Consider the following 17,311-nt stretch of genomic DNA (forward strand, 5'->3'; position numbering starts at 1 on the left):
GGTTGGTTAAAACTGTGAAGCATTAAGGGAGCGGTGACAATGCTGGAAAGTTGGGGGGGTCTTGTAGGTGGCCGGCCTTAAGTGCCCGAGGAAGAGTCTTTTCATAAGATGGAGTTAATAGGCACAAAATCTCTAGTACATGCTATTAATTCCAAGGGTGGTCAGAGATTTAGATCAGTCATTGAACAACCATAGGGACAAAACTAGAAGGTGAGGTTAGGAGTGGAGAGGGAGGAAACAGAAGGGGGACAATGAGAGTGTGGTCCTGAGCAGAACAGCAGGGCATTTTGAAGAGCGCTGAGACCAATCAAGGAAGGGCCTGATGGTGGGGTCTTGATCCCCAAACGGAAGAATTTAACCTAACATCAGAGGCTCTAATGTAATGAGTAGAGGCACAGCTGCGGAGGCCCCCGACCAGGGCTATACACAGTCCTTTCCCTGCCCCTGTATGGCAGTGTGACCTGGCGCAGGTTAGTTAAACTCTCAGTACCTCAACTGTACAGCGTGCTTAATGCTAGAACCTACTTCCGAGAGTTGTTGGGTAGATAAACGAGAGGACAGGGCAAGCCCCCGGAACAGTGCCTGCCACTGAGAACGTGAGAGATGCTGATATGTGTGATGGTGCCCGTGACAGGACCCTGTGGAGTGGTGACTCAGGGTGGTCTGGGAAATGGTGCCAGCACGGATACAGCTGAGAAAGGCAAGGCTACCTGAGAGGGGCTGGTGGTGACAGTGGAGAAGCTGTGGTGACCAGCCTCTAGGAAAGAGGAGTAAACATGGCCCCACATGAGGGAACAGCAGCGGGGAAGTTAGAGAGTGAGTTTGTAGTGGTTGTTAATATGCTCTGAACCTTCCTAGTCAATGGATTTCTGCTTTGGCATTTGCAAACGTGAAAATACATGGGTTTCTCTTTCAGGGCTTTCTGCCCTGAAGGAGGAGTTCCTCAGTGATGTGCCCTTCTTCTCCTTCTTGGTCTCAGGGGGTTTCCAGGGAGTCCCACTTGAGCAGGCTAACCAAACAGACACTATTTAGAGCACAGAAAAAGCATTATTGTAGTTAATTCTGTTGTCTGTGGGTGAGTTTTCTGTCAGTCTTGATTTAGAAATGGAGAGGCCATTTCTGTGGAATAACAATACATTTTAAAAGTGATATTTGACTGGCTTGTATTTTTTAGGCTGATGGCAAGCAAGATGATGCAGCAGATCACTCGATTAAATCAGACCCCTCAGGTAAATCCAGAAGACTGTATGTTTAATTAGTGGATTAAAAAGCAGACCACAGGGGTTTTCTTCTCTGATTTTCTCTCTCTCTCTCTCTTTTTTACATATAAGAAGCTGTGCAAATATAATGTATACCCCTGAGGAGCTTGGAGATACACGTATACCCATGGACCCATCCATCTCAATCTGTGTTATAAACATATCCATACCTCCAGGTTTCCTCCTGCCTTCCTAATTATTATTATTAAATTTTGTGGTAAGAACACTCACCATAAGATCTGCTCTCTTAGAAAATTATTAATATGCCATACAGTACAGGGTTTCTTAATTTGAAACCCATTTTTCATCCGTAAAGATTTTATTCTAAAGCAAATTACAATTACCCATTAAATTAACAAAACCGTGAGCATGCTTCAGTTTTTTTCCCCTCTTCATTTTCTTAACTGTTCCTGGAAACTTCAAGAAATTCGAGCTTTAGTTAGATAATTGGCTGTCAGGGGTAGACGGTTACACTTTGACCCCACACGCTAATGCGTGGTTACCTCATGACCTGGGATGTCTGGGGTCTTCTCTCTGCACTATCCCTCTGCAAGAGCAGAGACCTCCCATGTGGAACAGAGTCTGTGGCCAACGTGAGTTCGGGTTAACCCCTCGGTGGAGTGATTACTTCCCCTTCCTCTGAAGGCAGTGAAGAGTTAACAGATCATGCCTCACTCCTAAGAAGCTCCTTCCCCTCCTTTTTCTTTTAAATAAAACTTTGCCTTACCTCTTCAATCCTCTTACTAGAAAAGTTTCACTTTGGGGCGCTTGGGTGGCTCAATGGGTTAAGCCTCTGCCTTCGGCTCAGGTCGTGATCTCAAGGTCCTGGGATCGAGTCCCGCATCAGGCTCTCTGCTCGGCAGGGAGCCTGCTTCCTCCTCTCTCACTCTGCCTGCCTCTCTGCCTACTTGTGATCTCTCTCTGTCAAATAAATAAATAAAATCTTAAAAAAAAAAAAGAAAAGAAAAGTTTCACTTTGTCTTCTTCCATGCAGGTCATCTGACTGGGATGGTTGGTACTGCTTTATATGTAAGCCCAGAGATCCAAGGAAGCAGTAGACCCACGTACAACCAGGTAAAGGGGAAGCTTTCTGGGGAGAAGGGGAGGTCTCAAGAGTGAGATACTAGGAAGAACATCGTGATCGAGATCATAGCGTTTGGTGTTAATTGCCGCTGAAATGGGAACATTCATTCATTCATTCATTCGACATATCCACGCGTATATCGAGTTGATGACTCCCCTGAAGCTGGCACTGTTGCTGCTAAAGACCTTACAGTCGGTCCATCCACAGAGGATTTGCACTAACCTTGTCCTAAGCTGGGCTCCAGAAATACGGAGAACAGGACAGTTGGCTGATAAGACAGGTGTTTTATTCCAGCCCTGGGGGAACTTAGCCTTTGGTGGATGAAACAGACAATAAACAAGTGAAAACATAAAATAATCACAAATGGTTAAGAAAAGAAATGGACTCCAGAGAGCAGTAGGGGGGCATCATGTCCAGATAAACTGACCAGAGAAGGCTTCCCCAAGAGGATGGCTTTAAGGATAGAGAAGGGACAAGCCATGTGAAGTTGGGAGCTGAGAGGAAACAAGGAAAAGAGCTGAGAGGAAAAAAGGGTAAGCAAAAGAAATAGCATGCATAAGGGGAAAACTGAGCCAGCACTGGCTTGGCCCATTGGAGACAAAAAGAACATCCATGCAGCTACAGCCTGGTGAGCTCTGGGGGAGAAAGGCATGAAGCTGGAAAGGAAGACCAAGGTCAGATGATGTAGGGCCAGCTTAGCCTTGAAAAAGGGGGTGTGCACAGGGAGCCACTGCAGGGTCTTGAGCAAGAGAGTTCACTCCAGCTGCTGCTGGAGGCTTTGCGGAAGTCACGTTGGGCGGCTGCTAGCTGGAACCGGAGTGGTGGCGGTAGCCGTAGGAAGAAGTGTGCTCAAATAAGACACATGGTGGAGGGGAGGTTGGGTGGGGAAAAGGACGGGTGAAAGGACAGTGCCCAGGTTTCTGCTGGAGCAGCTGGGGGCGGGCTAGTTGTCCAAGATAGGGGGAGACAGGAGGGGACAGCAGCAAAATTCTCTTTGGGGGTCATGTTAATTTGGAAATGCCTGATGAGAGATCTACTTAGAGATGTTCAGTAGGTTATTGAAGACTCGGGACTTGAGTTCAGTGGAAAGGTTGGAATCAGGTATAAATTTGAGAGTCATCCTCACACAGGTGGGATTTAAAGCCATGCAGCTGGGTGGGATCCCTTAGGGTAAGAGTGTAGATCAAAATTTCAAAAATATATTGGGCAGGCAGTTCACATCAGAGCATATTTTCAGACTTACAGTGAACCCCAAGCCTGGGTTTCCGTTCTGACAGGGAGCACCGGGCAGTGACATGGAATTTTATACAGATAGCCAAATTCCCGGCGGGACGGTGGGCGTGGCGCGGGGGCAGGGCGCGGCCTCCCTTAGTGCGGCCTCTGCGGAGTTCAGTTTGCCACATGTAATGAAATGCAAGAGGCTCTTTCCACCCTTTGGCCCAGCAGTTACCCTTTTTGAAATCTACCCAGAGGAAACAACAACATCCAAAAAGATGGGTATAAAAGGGGATCATCACAGCATTATTTAGAACAGTGAAAAATACTGGTGTTTAAAAATGAATGGTTAAATAAATTACGGGACTTCCGTGTAATTGAATACAATATGTCATTAAAATCATGTTTTAGAAGCCTGGTTTGGAAAAATGATACACTAGCTGGAAAATATTCGTGCTCTCTTAAGGGAATAAAAGTTACAAAATGTATGGTTCTAGTTTTATAGAACTATATTGTTATATATATAGTTATATATACATATATATGTTATATATATATAGTTTTATAGAACTATATTGTTCTATATATAGAACTCTATTTTATAGAACTATATGTGTATTTTTTTAAAAAGATTTTATTTACTTATTTGACAGATTATAAGTAGGTAGAGAGGCAGGCAGAGAAAGAGAGAGGGGAGAAGCAGGCTCCCTGCCGAGCTGGAAGCCTGATGCGGGGCTCGATCCCAGGACCCTGAGATCATGACCTGAGCCGAAGGCAGAGTCTTAACCCACTGAGCCACCCAGGCACCCCTAGTGTGTGTATTTTTAAAAAACGCAAAGAGGGCAGCTCTCTGACATCAGTTGGAAATATACTTGAGCAGTGGGATGATGAGTGAGTGCTGGTTTTTTTGGTGCTTTTCTGGATGTTCCACGTTTTCTTTTATTTTTTTAATTAAATTTTTTTTATTTTTTTATAAACATATAATGTATTTTTATCCCCAGGGGTACAGGTCTGTGAATCGCCAGGTTTACACACTTCACAGCACTCACATTGGATGTTCCATGTTTTCTACAACCAATGTGTCGGAAATGCTACAGCATTTAAAACTTGGGAGGTCACTTGGTGATAATTAGTTTGTCCTCCTAATCCTTGAGTCCAGATTCATGCCAGAGTCGCCCCTGAATGTGGCGTGTGTGCCTGTGAACAGTTTGCTGTGAACAGCCTGCCCCTTGGGAGGACCGTGCCGGCTGCCTCAGGCACGCTGCCTTCTGCAGATGGTCCTCCCATCGGCAGCTCCCCGCCTGACCCTCTGCGCTGACTCGCCCCTCTTCTTTTTTAGTTGCATTTCCATATTCTGTTAGGATTAGTCACGTCATCTTTCTGTGGTGCCATTTTTCTGTCTTGATCGATAGGGCTTTGCAGTCAGTAGCTGACCTCTGCTGTCAACTGCAGATTTTGGTCTGCACTATTGAGATTTTGGTTCCACTATTGAGATGGTTTGTAAAGGTGCAAAGCAAAGCAGATTCCTTTGGCAGATTGTGGTTGTCCTTGCTCTTCAGTGATTACTCAGTGTTTGGCCAGTGATTTTCTATGTCTGTATATAGCTAAACCAGTGACAATGAGTTTTCAAGGAGAGTGTTGAGACATCATACCAAATATTTCGTCAGTACTCTAGATCTATTTTTTTTTTTAAAGAAGAAATCAAGTTTTTTCCTAGTATGGCCTATTTTTCCCTTAGGCAGACTTTTTTCCCCAGCTAATAGTGCTCGTCCTATAATTCCTGATAAATGACATACTCAAGGCTGTCTAAATACAGTTTCTTCTACTCCCTAGAAAGTGGATCTCTTCAGCCTGGGAATTATCTTCTTTGAGATGTCCTATCACCCCATGGTCACGGCCTCAGAAAGGATCTTTGTCCTCAACCAACTCAGAGATGTACGTATTAGATATTTTAACGCCTCAGTTTCGAGCAACCAAAATCTTCGCGTGGACACCAGCATTTAATGCAGGGTATTTTTCTGGTATCTGTAATATGAAAGAATCAGTCTTACTATTATCTGGGTTTTTTTTTGGTAAGATTTTATTTATTCATTTTAGAGGAGTACCTGCCTGAGCAAGCGCAGGGACGGGCAAAGGGAAAGAGAGAGAGAGAGACTCTCCATGTGCGGTGCAGAGCCCAACATGGGGTTCGATCTCATGACCCTGAGATCACAACCTGAGCCGAAGTCAAGAGCCGGACACTGACCTGTGCCACCCAGTGTGCCACCCCACTTTGGTTTTAAAACGAAGGAGCGACCCAAAAACTTTGCAGATGTCATTGTAATTGCAACGGGGGGAATAGGTTATAAGGATAATGGATATTTAGTTCTAGAGATTAAAGGTTCCAGCTGAGTTGACAGAGTGGTATGCCTTAACAGTACCCCCATGGCCAGAAGTTAAAAAGCTTCTGAGGAAGATAACAGCCCCTTGACTTTTTTTTTTCCCCAGCGAAATCTCCCTCTATGCTCTTGGGATGAATCCTTGCCTCAGTTACTGCCCAAACTAAAAGTGCATGAGGCCAGGGATGCCCACTGGAAAGGACACTAGGATGAAAGTGGAGAAGAAGGTTTGGGTGAGGGTGATGGAGATTTGTGATGCACGAGCAAGAGATGTGAAGAGCCTTCCATTTTCCTGAGCCACAGTCCTCTACACCGTCACTGAAGACACTCCTCTAGATATTTTTGAAAACTGTTGAATTCTTTTATACCCAATACAGCATGGACTGTGGTGTTCACAAAGTTTGGAGGTAAATGAAGCGATTACCATGTCCTTGCCTTGGCTTGGAATGCTCTTACAAGATTATATCCTGGATGAAGTACCTTTCTTTAGTCTAAAATTCATGTTTGTTCCCTCATTTCGAGTATCTAAACTGTAACAACAAACAAACAAAACAAAAAACCAAACTGGCAGGTTAATGTTCTGATTGAGATCTTATTGACCAGGAAGGGAAGAGCTTTTCAGCAGGTAGAGGTTTCAGTATTAATGTTTTTCTTTTGCTCTTTGTTGGTGCTTTGGTGGGGTTTTTTTGGCCTCTTTTCCTCTGTGTGTTTACTAAAGCTACTTTGTCTTCCTCTGAAACCATTGGATCTTAAAATACTTTGTCCTCAGCTGAGATGCTTTCTGTCTCCTAGGCTGTCATTTGGGTCAAGCTTGTATGAAAATAACATGTATGTACTTGGAACAATGGGTGTTTGGGTTTCAAGAAGGTATCACTCTGAGTCTTAACTTGTTTTCATTTCTATCCTTGATTTTCTTACCTCTGGGAAATAAATGCTTTCACTGTGGCAGTCTGCCAAGCACGTGCTGATTTGAATATTATATTCTTTTAGCCCACTTCGCCTAAGTTTCCAGAAGACTTCGATGATGGAGAGCATACAAAGCAGGTAATTTTCTCCGATGCTTTCATTACAGTGTCTTCACTCTTGGATTTTAATTACTGTTTTTCTTCTTTTTCAATTAGTCATCTTCTGCCACTCATTGTCTTGTGCCCTGGGAACAGTTTGGGAAAAAATATCAAAAGATGAAATGCTTAAAATGTTATTAGACTTGAAACACACCAAAAAAAATGCCAGGGACTAGCACAGAAAATTAGCAAACTCCAGGGTTCTTCTGCGTGGTTCATTATGCTTGGAACCTTGGCTTATCTACTGGAAAAAAAAGAGAGAATGCTTTTAGATTTCATTATTTTAGAGAAACCTTGGAACTTTTTAAGAAAAGAAAGAAAAAGCTTGGGACTTTTTAAGAAAAGAAAAATCCAGTTTAAAATTATAATTTTGTTCCATTTTGTAGTTAAAGTAGCTCAGATTGTAAAGGGGAAGACTACACAGTCTGATGTTAACAGTAGTTTCTTTTAAGGATTTTATTTATTTGACAGACAGAGATCACAAGCAGGCAGTGAGGCAGGCAGAGAGAGAGGGGGAAGCAGGCTCCCCTCCGAGCAGAGAGCCCGATGCAAGACTCGATCCCAGGACGCTGGGATCATGACCTGAGCTGAAGGCAGAGGCTTAACCCACTAAGCCACCCAGGTGCCCCTGGTGTAACAGTATTTTAAAGTAAAACACTTTCTTCTCCGTACTAGAAATATCTGAGTGTGCGTATCTGTAACTCATGTCATGGGGTCGGTGGCACCCAGCTGATTGGAATGAACAATGATCAGTGAATTTGTGACTTGTGCCTCTGGTGTGTGTTGCTTCTTCATGCTTGGCGGTTTGTCATGGTGAAGCCTTCTGTGGTTGATGCTCTGGTCATATGGAAGTTTATTCCTGAAACTGACTTTTCTTTCTTTCCTTTTTTTTTTTTTTTTTTTTTGTATACGGACAAATGTATTTTTTTAATTAACATATAATGTATTAATTTGTTTCAGGTGTACAGGTCTGTGATTCATCAGTCTTAAATAATTCACAGCACTCACCATAGCACATACCCTCCCCAGGACCATCACTCAGCCACCCTGTCCCTTAACCCCCCACCTGCCAGCCATCCTCAGTTTGTTTCCTGAGATTAAGAGTCTCTTATTTGTCTCCCTCTCTGGTTTCATCTTGTTTCATTTTTCCCTCCCTTCCCTTATGATCCTCTGTCTTGTTTCTCAGATTCATCCTATCAGTGAGATCATACGATAATTGTCTTTTCTCTGATTAACTTATTTTGCTTAGCATAATAGACTCTAGTTCCATCCACTTCATTGCAAATGGCAAGATTTCTGGGGGGTTTTGGATGGCTACATAATATTCTGTTGTATACATATACCACATCTTCTTTATCCATTCATATGTTGATGGACATCTAGGTTCTTTCCATAGTTTGGCAATTGTGGACATTGCTGCCAAAAACATTCGAGGGGCACATGCCCCTTCGGATCACTACATTTGTATCTTGGGGTAAATACGTAGTACAGTTGCTGGGTTGTAGGGTAGCTTTATTCTTAACATCTTAAGGAACCTCCATGCTGTTTTCCAGAGTGGCTGCACCAGCTTGCATTCCCACCAGCAGTATAGGAGGGTTCCCCTTTCTCTGCATCCTCGCCAACACCTTTCGTTTCCTGACTGGTTAATTTTAGCCATTCTGACCGGTGTGAGGTGGTATCTCACTGTGGTTTTGATTTGTATTTCCCTGATGCCGAGTAATGTTGAATACTTTCTTATGTGTCTCTTGGGCATCTGGATGTCTCTTTGCAGAAATGCCTGTTCATGTCTTCTGCCCATTTCTTGATTGGAGTCTTTGTTCTTTGGGTGTTGAGAAACTGACTTTTCTGAATTATAATCAAGGCATACTCCCTTACTTAAATCATTAATGTTGAGGACAGAAACCTAGCTAGAGCATGATACTAGTTTGTGATTTCTTGTTTATGGGTGATGTTTCTGGTTGGACGAGTCACTTAACTTATCAAGACTTTAACTTTCATCGCCTGTCAAATAAAAGGATTAAGTGCCCTTTATTTATGTCAGCACGGGCATCCTGTGATTTGGTAGTATTTAACACGACGTTTATTTATGGTGAGAGGGACCCGTTTTGCCTTGTCTGTCCTATTAGCGAAGGACCACTGGACAATACACTGTGTTATGTTTCTGCTTTAGTTAGCTGTTATCGCTGATTTGAATGGAGTCATTTCCTGTGTTTTCGAATGTCACAAATAAGTGTTCCTTTCAGAGCCTCACCCCATGACAAGGGCGGCCTTCCTCAGCATTCCCACGTGTTGGCAGCTGTGGGGTCTGTTTTATTAAACTACAGACGCAAGAGCAACTGTATAAACCATTTCTCTGGATGATGCTGGCCTCTCACAGATGTGCACTCGATGTGTTCGGGCTGGAACAACTTGGTCCCTGGACCAGAACCCCTGCTACCCACCACATCACAGTCGTTGCTTTTTATCTGCAAGGAGGCAGAGTAGAAGGTGCTCTGTGCCGAATATAACACAATTGCTGCCCTGCAACAGAAATGGAGTAGTGGAACAGGGTCTTCATTGCCGAATAGGGTATCATTTTTACTAGTTTTAATTTAATACAGCTTTTCACAAAAGTTGTATCTTGCCAGTTCCTTTCTTTGCATGTGTGTTCATTTTAGCCGAAGACAGAGGTAGGCGTTGGGAGGCCCACTAGGAGAACATGTATTAAAAATACATAATTAGAAAATACTTAATAAGATTCGTCTAAAAGTTGAGATGTTTCTGATCCCAAGTATTCCTCTCTTTGTAAGTCCTTACTGTAAACAAGAGAGTTAAGGACACACGAAGAGACCTTTCAAGGTTAGGGGCTGTGAGGCCATGGTAAATGAGGAACATAAATCAAGACACTTCCAGGGAGTGGTATTAATACAAATAGCATAATGGAGAAGAAAAAATTAAAACAAGATGCCAGCGGCTACTATGCATTATGATTTCTACTAAAATTAGGCATCTAGAGATAATTGTTTTATGTTCCTGCACCTTTTATGAAACAGTATTTTGTGTGTTTATATGGCCAAATTCTGCCTATATGTAGCTATTGAGTTGAGGGTTTTTTTAGTTGTTTATAACAGTAAGATATAAAAAGGCAGCTGTCATATATTTATTGATTTGAGAGAGAGAGAGCTCATGAGGCGGGGGAGGAGGAATACAGGGAGAGAGACGACTCTCTCCACTGAGCATGGAGCCTGACAGGAGGCTCGATCCCAGGACTCCGAGATCATGACTTGATCAGGAGTCAGACGCTCAACTGACTGAGCCACCCTGGCGCCCCAGCCTCTCTGCCTTTTAAGAACACTCCTATTACAGTGTTGCACAACTGTGTGGCCATAGTGAAATATGGGGAGGGGGAAATGACCGATGCAGAGATTTCAGAAGTACTAATTAAAATGTACCAACTTAGTGCAAGAAGTGTGTCTCTTTGGCTGGAGCCAGCCACCAGTTTCTCGGAATTCCAGAGCGTCATCTGTCATGTTGGGTTACCAGTGTGCCTGGCTTTCATTCCAGAAATCGGTCATCTCCTGGCTATTGAACCACGATCCCGCCAAGCGGCCCACAGCCACAGAACTGCTCAAGAGCGAGCTGCTGCCCCCACCCCAGATGGAGGAGTCGGAGCTGCATGAAGTTCTGCACCACACCCTGGCCAACGTGGATGGGAAGGCCTACCGCACCATGATGGCCCACATCTTCTCCCAGCGCATCTCCCCAGCCATCGACTACACCTATGACAGCAACATGCCAAAGGTGGGCTTACGCTGCCCTGCCAGGAGAGGGCGCAGCTCTGTTCACAGAAGGGTCAAGTCAGTTCCTTCCTTAGTTGTCATGGAGTTCTTTAATGCCTCCAACATACGGCTCTCAGATATCTGAGGTCCATGTATGCAGAATGTGTGCCATATGCATTATGCTGGGAAGAGCCATGATTTTATTTTTATTTTTAATTTTTTAAAAAAGATTTTATTTATTTGAGACAGAGAAAGAGAGAGCAAGTGGTGGGGACGGGCAGAGGGAAGAAAGAGAAGCAGACCCCTTCCTGAGCAGGAATCCCAATGCAGGGCTGGATCCTAGGACCTGGAGACCATGACCTGAGTGGAAGACCCACGCTGAGCCGACTAAGCCAGCCAGGCACCCCCAGAGCCATGATTCTAATCATGTAACTGAGGCGTTCCCAACCCACTCCTTTCTCCATCCACTTAAGAGTTTAAGCAGCTGTGCTTTTGGAGACAAAGCCCTGGCCCTGCCGCCCAGACCTGAAACCATCAATTTGGATCATTCTAACACTCGGGCCCTCCTCTTATCTAATGACTTGAAGTGTCCAGGTGTGAGAGGCTCCCCAAGAGTCTCTGTTTAAAAGCTCCCAGATGGTTTTTGAGGCATACCCAGGTTTAGCAGCCTGCAACTTTTTCTTCCTTTTTTCCTTTTTCCTTCCCTTCCTTCTTTCCTTCCTTCTTTCTTTTTTTCTTGCTTTTCGAACAAAAGCAGTCTGAAACAATATAGCAAAATGTTAAAATTTGAAAAAGGTAGATGGGTGAACGACAGGTCCTATTCCTTACGTGTTTCCATGTGCTTAAAATGATGATGTAATTTTAAAAGAGTAGTGGAGAAAGTGGTGGAACGATTTGTGCAAGATCAGGATAGTTCTCAAGGACCAAACCAGTTTTTGCTGGCTGGTGATAGTAGAAAGATCCTTACAGCATTGTAGGTGACTTTTTAATGTTCGTCTTTGTGCTTGTCTGTTGTTTTCTAAATCTCTTCAAGTGAAATGATATTCCTTCGTATACTAAGAAACAAATGGAAAGGAGAGGTCTTTACAAAATATATAAATGCCATGTAACTTTCAACCCCCCCACCCCCCACTCCCCCGCGCTCGTGGATCACCTTAGTGTGTGAGCGGAGGCCTAATGCCATCAGCTGGTTGGTTGCTCCACAGTATCCCTGGGAACCCTCGGGGAAAATGTGTGTATTAACCAACTCTCCCTGAATGGCGTACATCACCGTGGTGAAGAGTCTGGGCTTGGAGCTTTAGGTCCCCTTCCTCAGGCGGGACGTCCTGCAGGATGTGCCATTGTCTTCTCTCCCTACACCTGTTCTAAGAGGGACTCACTGCGGACCTCTCCTTTCACTCTCCTTTAAGGTCTCGGGAGTAAGTAATGTGATGCTTACTGCAAGCTACAGATGCGTGTGTTAGGGGATCCCTTCGATTTGGCTTTGATGACATGTTAATTGGTCATATTTTAGGGCTTCTCAATCCGAACATCCAAGATACAGCAACACGTGTGTGACACCGTCGTCCGCGTTTTTAAAAGACATGGTATGTCCTTTTAAAAAAAATCATGGCCGTCTTAAAAAGCGTTTTGTTTCATCATTAAAAAGTACTCTTAATAGATTTGGCTGCAACCATATTTTACCTTTATTTATTTATAAGATTTTATTTATTTGTCAGAGCAGGGGCAAGGGAGAGGGGCAGAAAGGGAGTGGGAGAAGCAGGCTCCCCGAGGAGCAAGCAGCCTGAGGCGGGGGTTGATCACAGGACCCTGGGATGATGATGACGTGAGCCGAAGGCAGAAGCTTAATTGACTGAACCACCCAGGCACCCCTTAAGCGTATTTTTTACACTCAGCTTGTTGAGGAGAACCATTTTGAGTATTACGATTGGAATATTAGAGCCTTGCTACTAAAATACAGTCGGGTTGTGGAGTCAGAAATGAGACTGATTAACAGACTTGACCTCAGATGAGCTGTCCATTAGTGGAGTCAGAGCTGCAGACCACTTGCTGGTGATTTCAGCGGCCAGTAGCAGATGACTCCACCATCAGATCTGTGTTCATTTTCAGTTACCTCCTAGGAAGAATGAGAACTGGATGCTCAGTTATTTTTTTCTGACTTGGTGTAGGAGCTGTCCAGTTGTGTACCCCACTGCTGCTTCCGCAGAACAGGCAAATATATGAGCACAATGAAGCTGCCTTATTCGTGGACCACAGCGGAATGCTGGTGATGCTTCCTTTCGACCTGCGGGTGAGGCTGGGAGCGCCCCGGGGCAGGCCAGATGCTGGGTCTGGCCACGGGTGGGTTACCTTTAGCCATCACTTTTTACCCTGGGCTTATATTCTAAATATCAACTTTAGGAGACACATTGGGTTTTTTGGTTTTTTGTTTTGTTTTGTTTTTTGTTTTTTTAAGATTTTATTTATTTATTTGACAGAGAGAGCGATCACAAGTAGGCAGAGAGGCAGGCAGCGAGAGAGAGGGGGGATGCAGGCTCCCTGCTGAGCGGAAAACCCAATGCGGGGCTCTATCCTAGGACTCTGAGATCATGACCTGAGCTGAAGGCAGAGGCGTAACCCACTGAGCCACGCAGGCGCCCCTAGGAGACACATTGTTGAGGGAGTTACTAGGGTGAGAGCATCACTGGAATTTAGTGAATGTCCGACCTTGTGTACATCCATCTTGCTCATAGCACAGGTGCTTATGACCCTAGAAACTGGCCCCCTGCGTTGCCGATGGCACATCTGTGCCCCATTGTTGAGCTCTGCCGAGTGACCGCCACAGCTTGACCTGGCTGACTCAAGACAGATGAACACAGTTGTTTTCTTTACCTCCTGGCTAGATTTTTCACTGACTTCCTAACGTGTTAACACAGAAAACAATTAAATTCTTCTGACAGCAAGTGCCTCTGGTTAAGAGATGTGCTGAATTCTGCTTGTGCTGGCCTGCTTCTGATCCCCAGGGTTCCTTTTGACGGCAGTGCTCTGATGCGGGTTATCCGCTCGCATAGTGTGGCCTACCAGTGAGCCCATCCGCAGCCCTGTCCATGCGTGAGACAGACAAGAGCTTCATTTCTCTCGTGTGCAGAAAGCACTGACAAGTGGAGAGATCAGCAAAGGGTATAACCAGCAGTTCTCAGAGCGAAAACACACAGGGCTGATAAACTCCTGAAGCAATGTTCAGCCTCATGCATAAAAAGGAAGGTCAAAGAAAAGGTATCTCAGCTTCACCCGTTGGATTGATAAAAGTATTTAAGTTGCTATACTTAAAACTGGCTGTTTATTCTTTGGACATTAGGAGACTGAAGTGCAGGTATTTTTAAGATATATTTATTGGAGAGAGAGAGCGCTAATGGAGGGGTGGAGCAGAGAGCGGGAGGGAGAGGGGAGATGATCTCAGGCAGACTCCCTGCTGAGCACAGAGCCCAATGTAGGCCCGGATCTCATGAGCCAGCGTGAGCTGAGCTGAAGTCAAGAGTCGGATGCTCAACCTTCTGAGCCACCCAGGCAGCCCTAAAGCGCAGATTTTTTTTTTTTTAAACATATTTTATTTCTTTGACAGAGAGAAATCACAACTAGGTAGAGAGGCAGGCAGAGAGAGAGGAGGAAGCAGGCTCCCTGCGGAGCAGAGAGCCCGATGCAGGACTCGATCCCAGGACCCTGGGATCATGACCTGAGCCGAAGGCAGAGGCTTTAACCCGCTGAGCCACCCAGGCGCCCCTTAAAGTGCAGATTTTTAAACACCCGCTTGCTTTCTGAGCTAATAGCCATTTCCCCCAAATAAAAAGTACACTTTAAGAATTTGATCCATCGTTAATGGTATGATGCTAGATAATCTGACAATAATTTCATAAGTTGTGGTTATTATTAGTGGGTGGGTAAGAATTTCACCTAGAAGATCATGGGAAATCAGGGAAGTCACCACAAGCGAGAAGACCCATTTGGATTGGATTATCATAAATGACACTTGAAAAAACATTTCAGTTATTTACATAATCACATTACAGTAGCCAAGGTGGGGAAACAGTCCAAGTGTCCTTTGATAGATGAATGAGTGAAGATGTGGTATTATTCAGCCAAAAAAGGAATGAAATCTTGCTATTTGCAACAATGTGGATGGAGCTAGAGGGTATTAGACTAAATACAATGAATCTGAGAAAGATAAATACTGTAGGATTTCACTTCTGTTTGGAATCTGGAAAACAAAAAAACCCAGACTCTTAAATACAGAGAACAAACCGGTGAGGAGGCAGGTGGGTGGGGGGTGGACAAAAACAGATAAAGGGGGAGAAGAGTTACAGGTAACCGGATAACTGGCACTGATTTTAACTTGGCATAATAAAACTGGACAGAGCACATTTAATTAGAAGCGAATTTTTCTCAAATTTAAAATCCTAAGAAATGCCATAGTAAGTAAGGTCAGTAGAGCTCCCAGCAGTGGGCTCGGCTGCTGACTGACCACCTCACGAACATGTCAGGGCCCGTGAATGGCAAGCCATGCACTACTCTGTGGATTTCCTAAAACCACAGAGTTGTACCTTATAAAAGGGTAGACTCTGTGCTCTGTGAGTTCTAGCTCAACAAAGCTGTTAATTAAAAAACCCAAAGGAGGGGTTGTTGGCACATTTTGAGGTTGACCTTTGAAACTTTGTGTTGCAGATTCCTTTTGCAAGATACGTGGCAAGAAATAATATATTGAATTTGAAACGGTACGAAACTTGGGGGGTTTCATCTGGTGGATGTGGGAGAGAAACCAAGGAAGGATGTTTTATCACATGGGGTTTGAATTTTGGGTTTAAGTAGCAAGTTTGGAACAACGGTCCCGATGCCCAGCCGCAGTCCCCCTTTCGGGGGTTACAGAGACTCATGGCCTTCCCTTTAGTGGACATGCAGCTGTTAGGTAGGTTCCATGAAGCCCCTTCGGTCTGTTCTCTGCCTTCTAACATTCCTAACCAACAGAACTAATTATTTTGCAAGTGGTTGCTTGATAAAACCTGTAGGGCTCTTTTTGATCACGGATGGCCCCTTTTAAAACTTAATGGGAGGGACAAATGGCCAGCAGTCCCCGTGTAAAACCAGCCTCCACAGGTAATGAACAAAAGCCACCTGTAGAGAAACGGAGTGAACCCAGCAGGTGTGTGTGCGGTGTGCTCCGGGCCTGTGGGCACTTAGCAGCGGAGAAGGGTTTTCTGTACATTTAGATCCCGCAGCGGTCGAGCAGCAAGAGCTTCATGATTGGAAGCCGTATTGTTGTCAACAAGGCACCCTCCTTAAAAGGGCCTTTCTTACAGCAAAGTCAGAACTCTTCCTGTCCTTTCTCTTCTCAGCTGCGAGTGAACAGTTAATTAATAGAGTCCTAAGGTGTGTCCCTGTGTAGAGAGCAAGCACTAAAGGTAAAATTATTTCTTGTGTGTAATTTCATCTCTATTTCAAACATTAAAAAAAAAAAAAAAAAGCCCCATTATTTAATAGTGGCCATCTCTCCCCCCGCCCCCCAGACCCTGAGGAATTGGCAGTTAAATCTGTCTTTAAGGTCTCTTGCTCACACCACTGATCCATTTTCTTCTGTTTCTTTTCTCTTGTTCAGCAGCCTCTTACATGTTTGTGATTCCAGGAAGCAGTGACCTGGGTTTTTGGGTTTCTCTCTCCAGATACTGCATAGAGCGCGTGTTCAGGCCTCGCAAGTTAGACCGATTTCATCCCAAAGAACTTCTGGAATGTGCATTTGATATCGTCACGTCTGCTGCCAACAGCTCTCTGCCCACTGCTGAAGTCATCTACACGATCTGTGAGATCATCCAGGAGTTCCCGGCGCTTCAGGTTACTTTCCAGGGTCTGATGTTCCGAGGTCACCCTGCTAGAGTCCCTGACCTGGGGAGGGGTGGGGGCGTGACCACAACAGAACTGCCCCCCCGACTTGGTACCAGCAGTGGGCCACATTTTGCTAGGATAATGGAGAAGAGTTTGATGAGGTTACTTGGGGGTTTCTGTCAGGCTCTCGCCTCTGCCTTGAAAGGAATGGGTTTTGTTTTCATCTGTTCTGGGGGAAGGGTGTTGCTGCACTGCCCGTTCTTCCACAGTGCGAGAAATTAGCTAAGATTCCTCGGATGCTTTTAGCACGTCCATCCTGTTCGGCACCCTCTGTGGCCCCCTCCTACCCTCTGCCCTGGCTCTCAGCTCCCTAACTTCACTTTCCGTCGAGCCGGCATCCGGTGTCGCTTCTAGCACAGCGGCTGGCTCTCCTCAGACCTTGCCTCGGGGTCCCACACGGGGGCCGCGTGCTCCACCGCTGTGTCTGTCACGGGGTTCCTCCTCTAGAAAGGCTGCCTTCCCGGCCGCCGTGGGCGCCCCTTCTGCCCCAGGAGCCTGCCCCTCCACCCTCACCGCCGTCGAGGGGAGATGCGTGCTTGCTGAGGGCAGAGCCCACGTGGCTGCTTCTCTGAAGAGCCCGCTGCACCCAGCCCAGCGCTCTGCTCGCTAGTCTGAACGCTCGCCCGTTAGCCAGTCGTCCCTC

General features: G+C 45.2%; 1 protein-coding gene across 5 annotated transcripts in view; it reads left to right on the forward strand.

The window, feature by feature from the left end:
* Positions 1-17,311, forward strand: part of EIF2AK4 (eukaryotic translation initiation factor 2 alpha kinase 4) — a 113,927-nt gene that overhangs the window by 65,808 nt on the left and 30,808 nt on the right. For all 5 annotated transcript variants that reach the window (XR_006818627.1, XR_006818626.1, XM_046007530.1 and 2 more), the window contains 9 exons: positions 1,175-1,229; positions 2,254-2,333; positions 5,392-5,493; positions 6,927-6,980; positions 10,544-10,780; positions 12,272-12,344; positions 12,927-13,048; positions 15,457-15,506; positions 16,449-16,617. Coding sequence is in view for 3 of the 5 variants with exons in the window: in XM_046007530.1 (XP_045863486.1) it covers positions 1,175-1,229; positions 2,254-2,333; positions 5,392-5,493; positions 6,927-6,980; positions 10,544-10,780; positions 12,272-12,344; positions 12,927-13,048; positions 15,457-15,506; positions 16,449-16,617 (942 nt within the window). In the remaining 2 variants the exon portion in view is untranslated. The remainder of the gene's footprint in view (positions 1-1,174; positions 1,230-2,253; positions 2,334-5,391; positions 5,494-6,926; positions 6,981-10,543; positions 10,781-12,271; positions 12,345-12,926; positions 13,049-15,456; positions 15,507-16,448; positions 16,618-17,311) is intronic.

This window comes from Meles meles, chromosome 6 (assembly GCF_922984935.1).
Source record: "Meles meles chromosome 6, mMelMel3.1 paternal haplotype, whole genome shotgun sequence".
NCBI lineage: Eukaryota > Metazoa > Chordata > Mammalia > Carnivora > Mustelidae > Meles > Meles meles.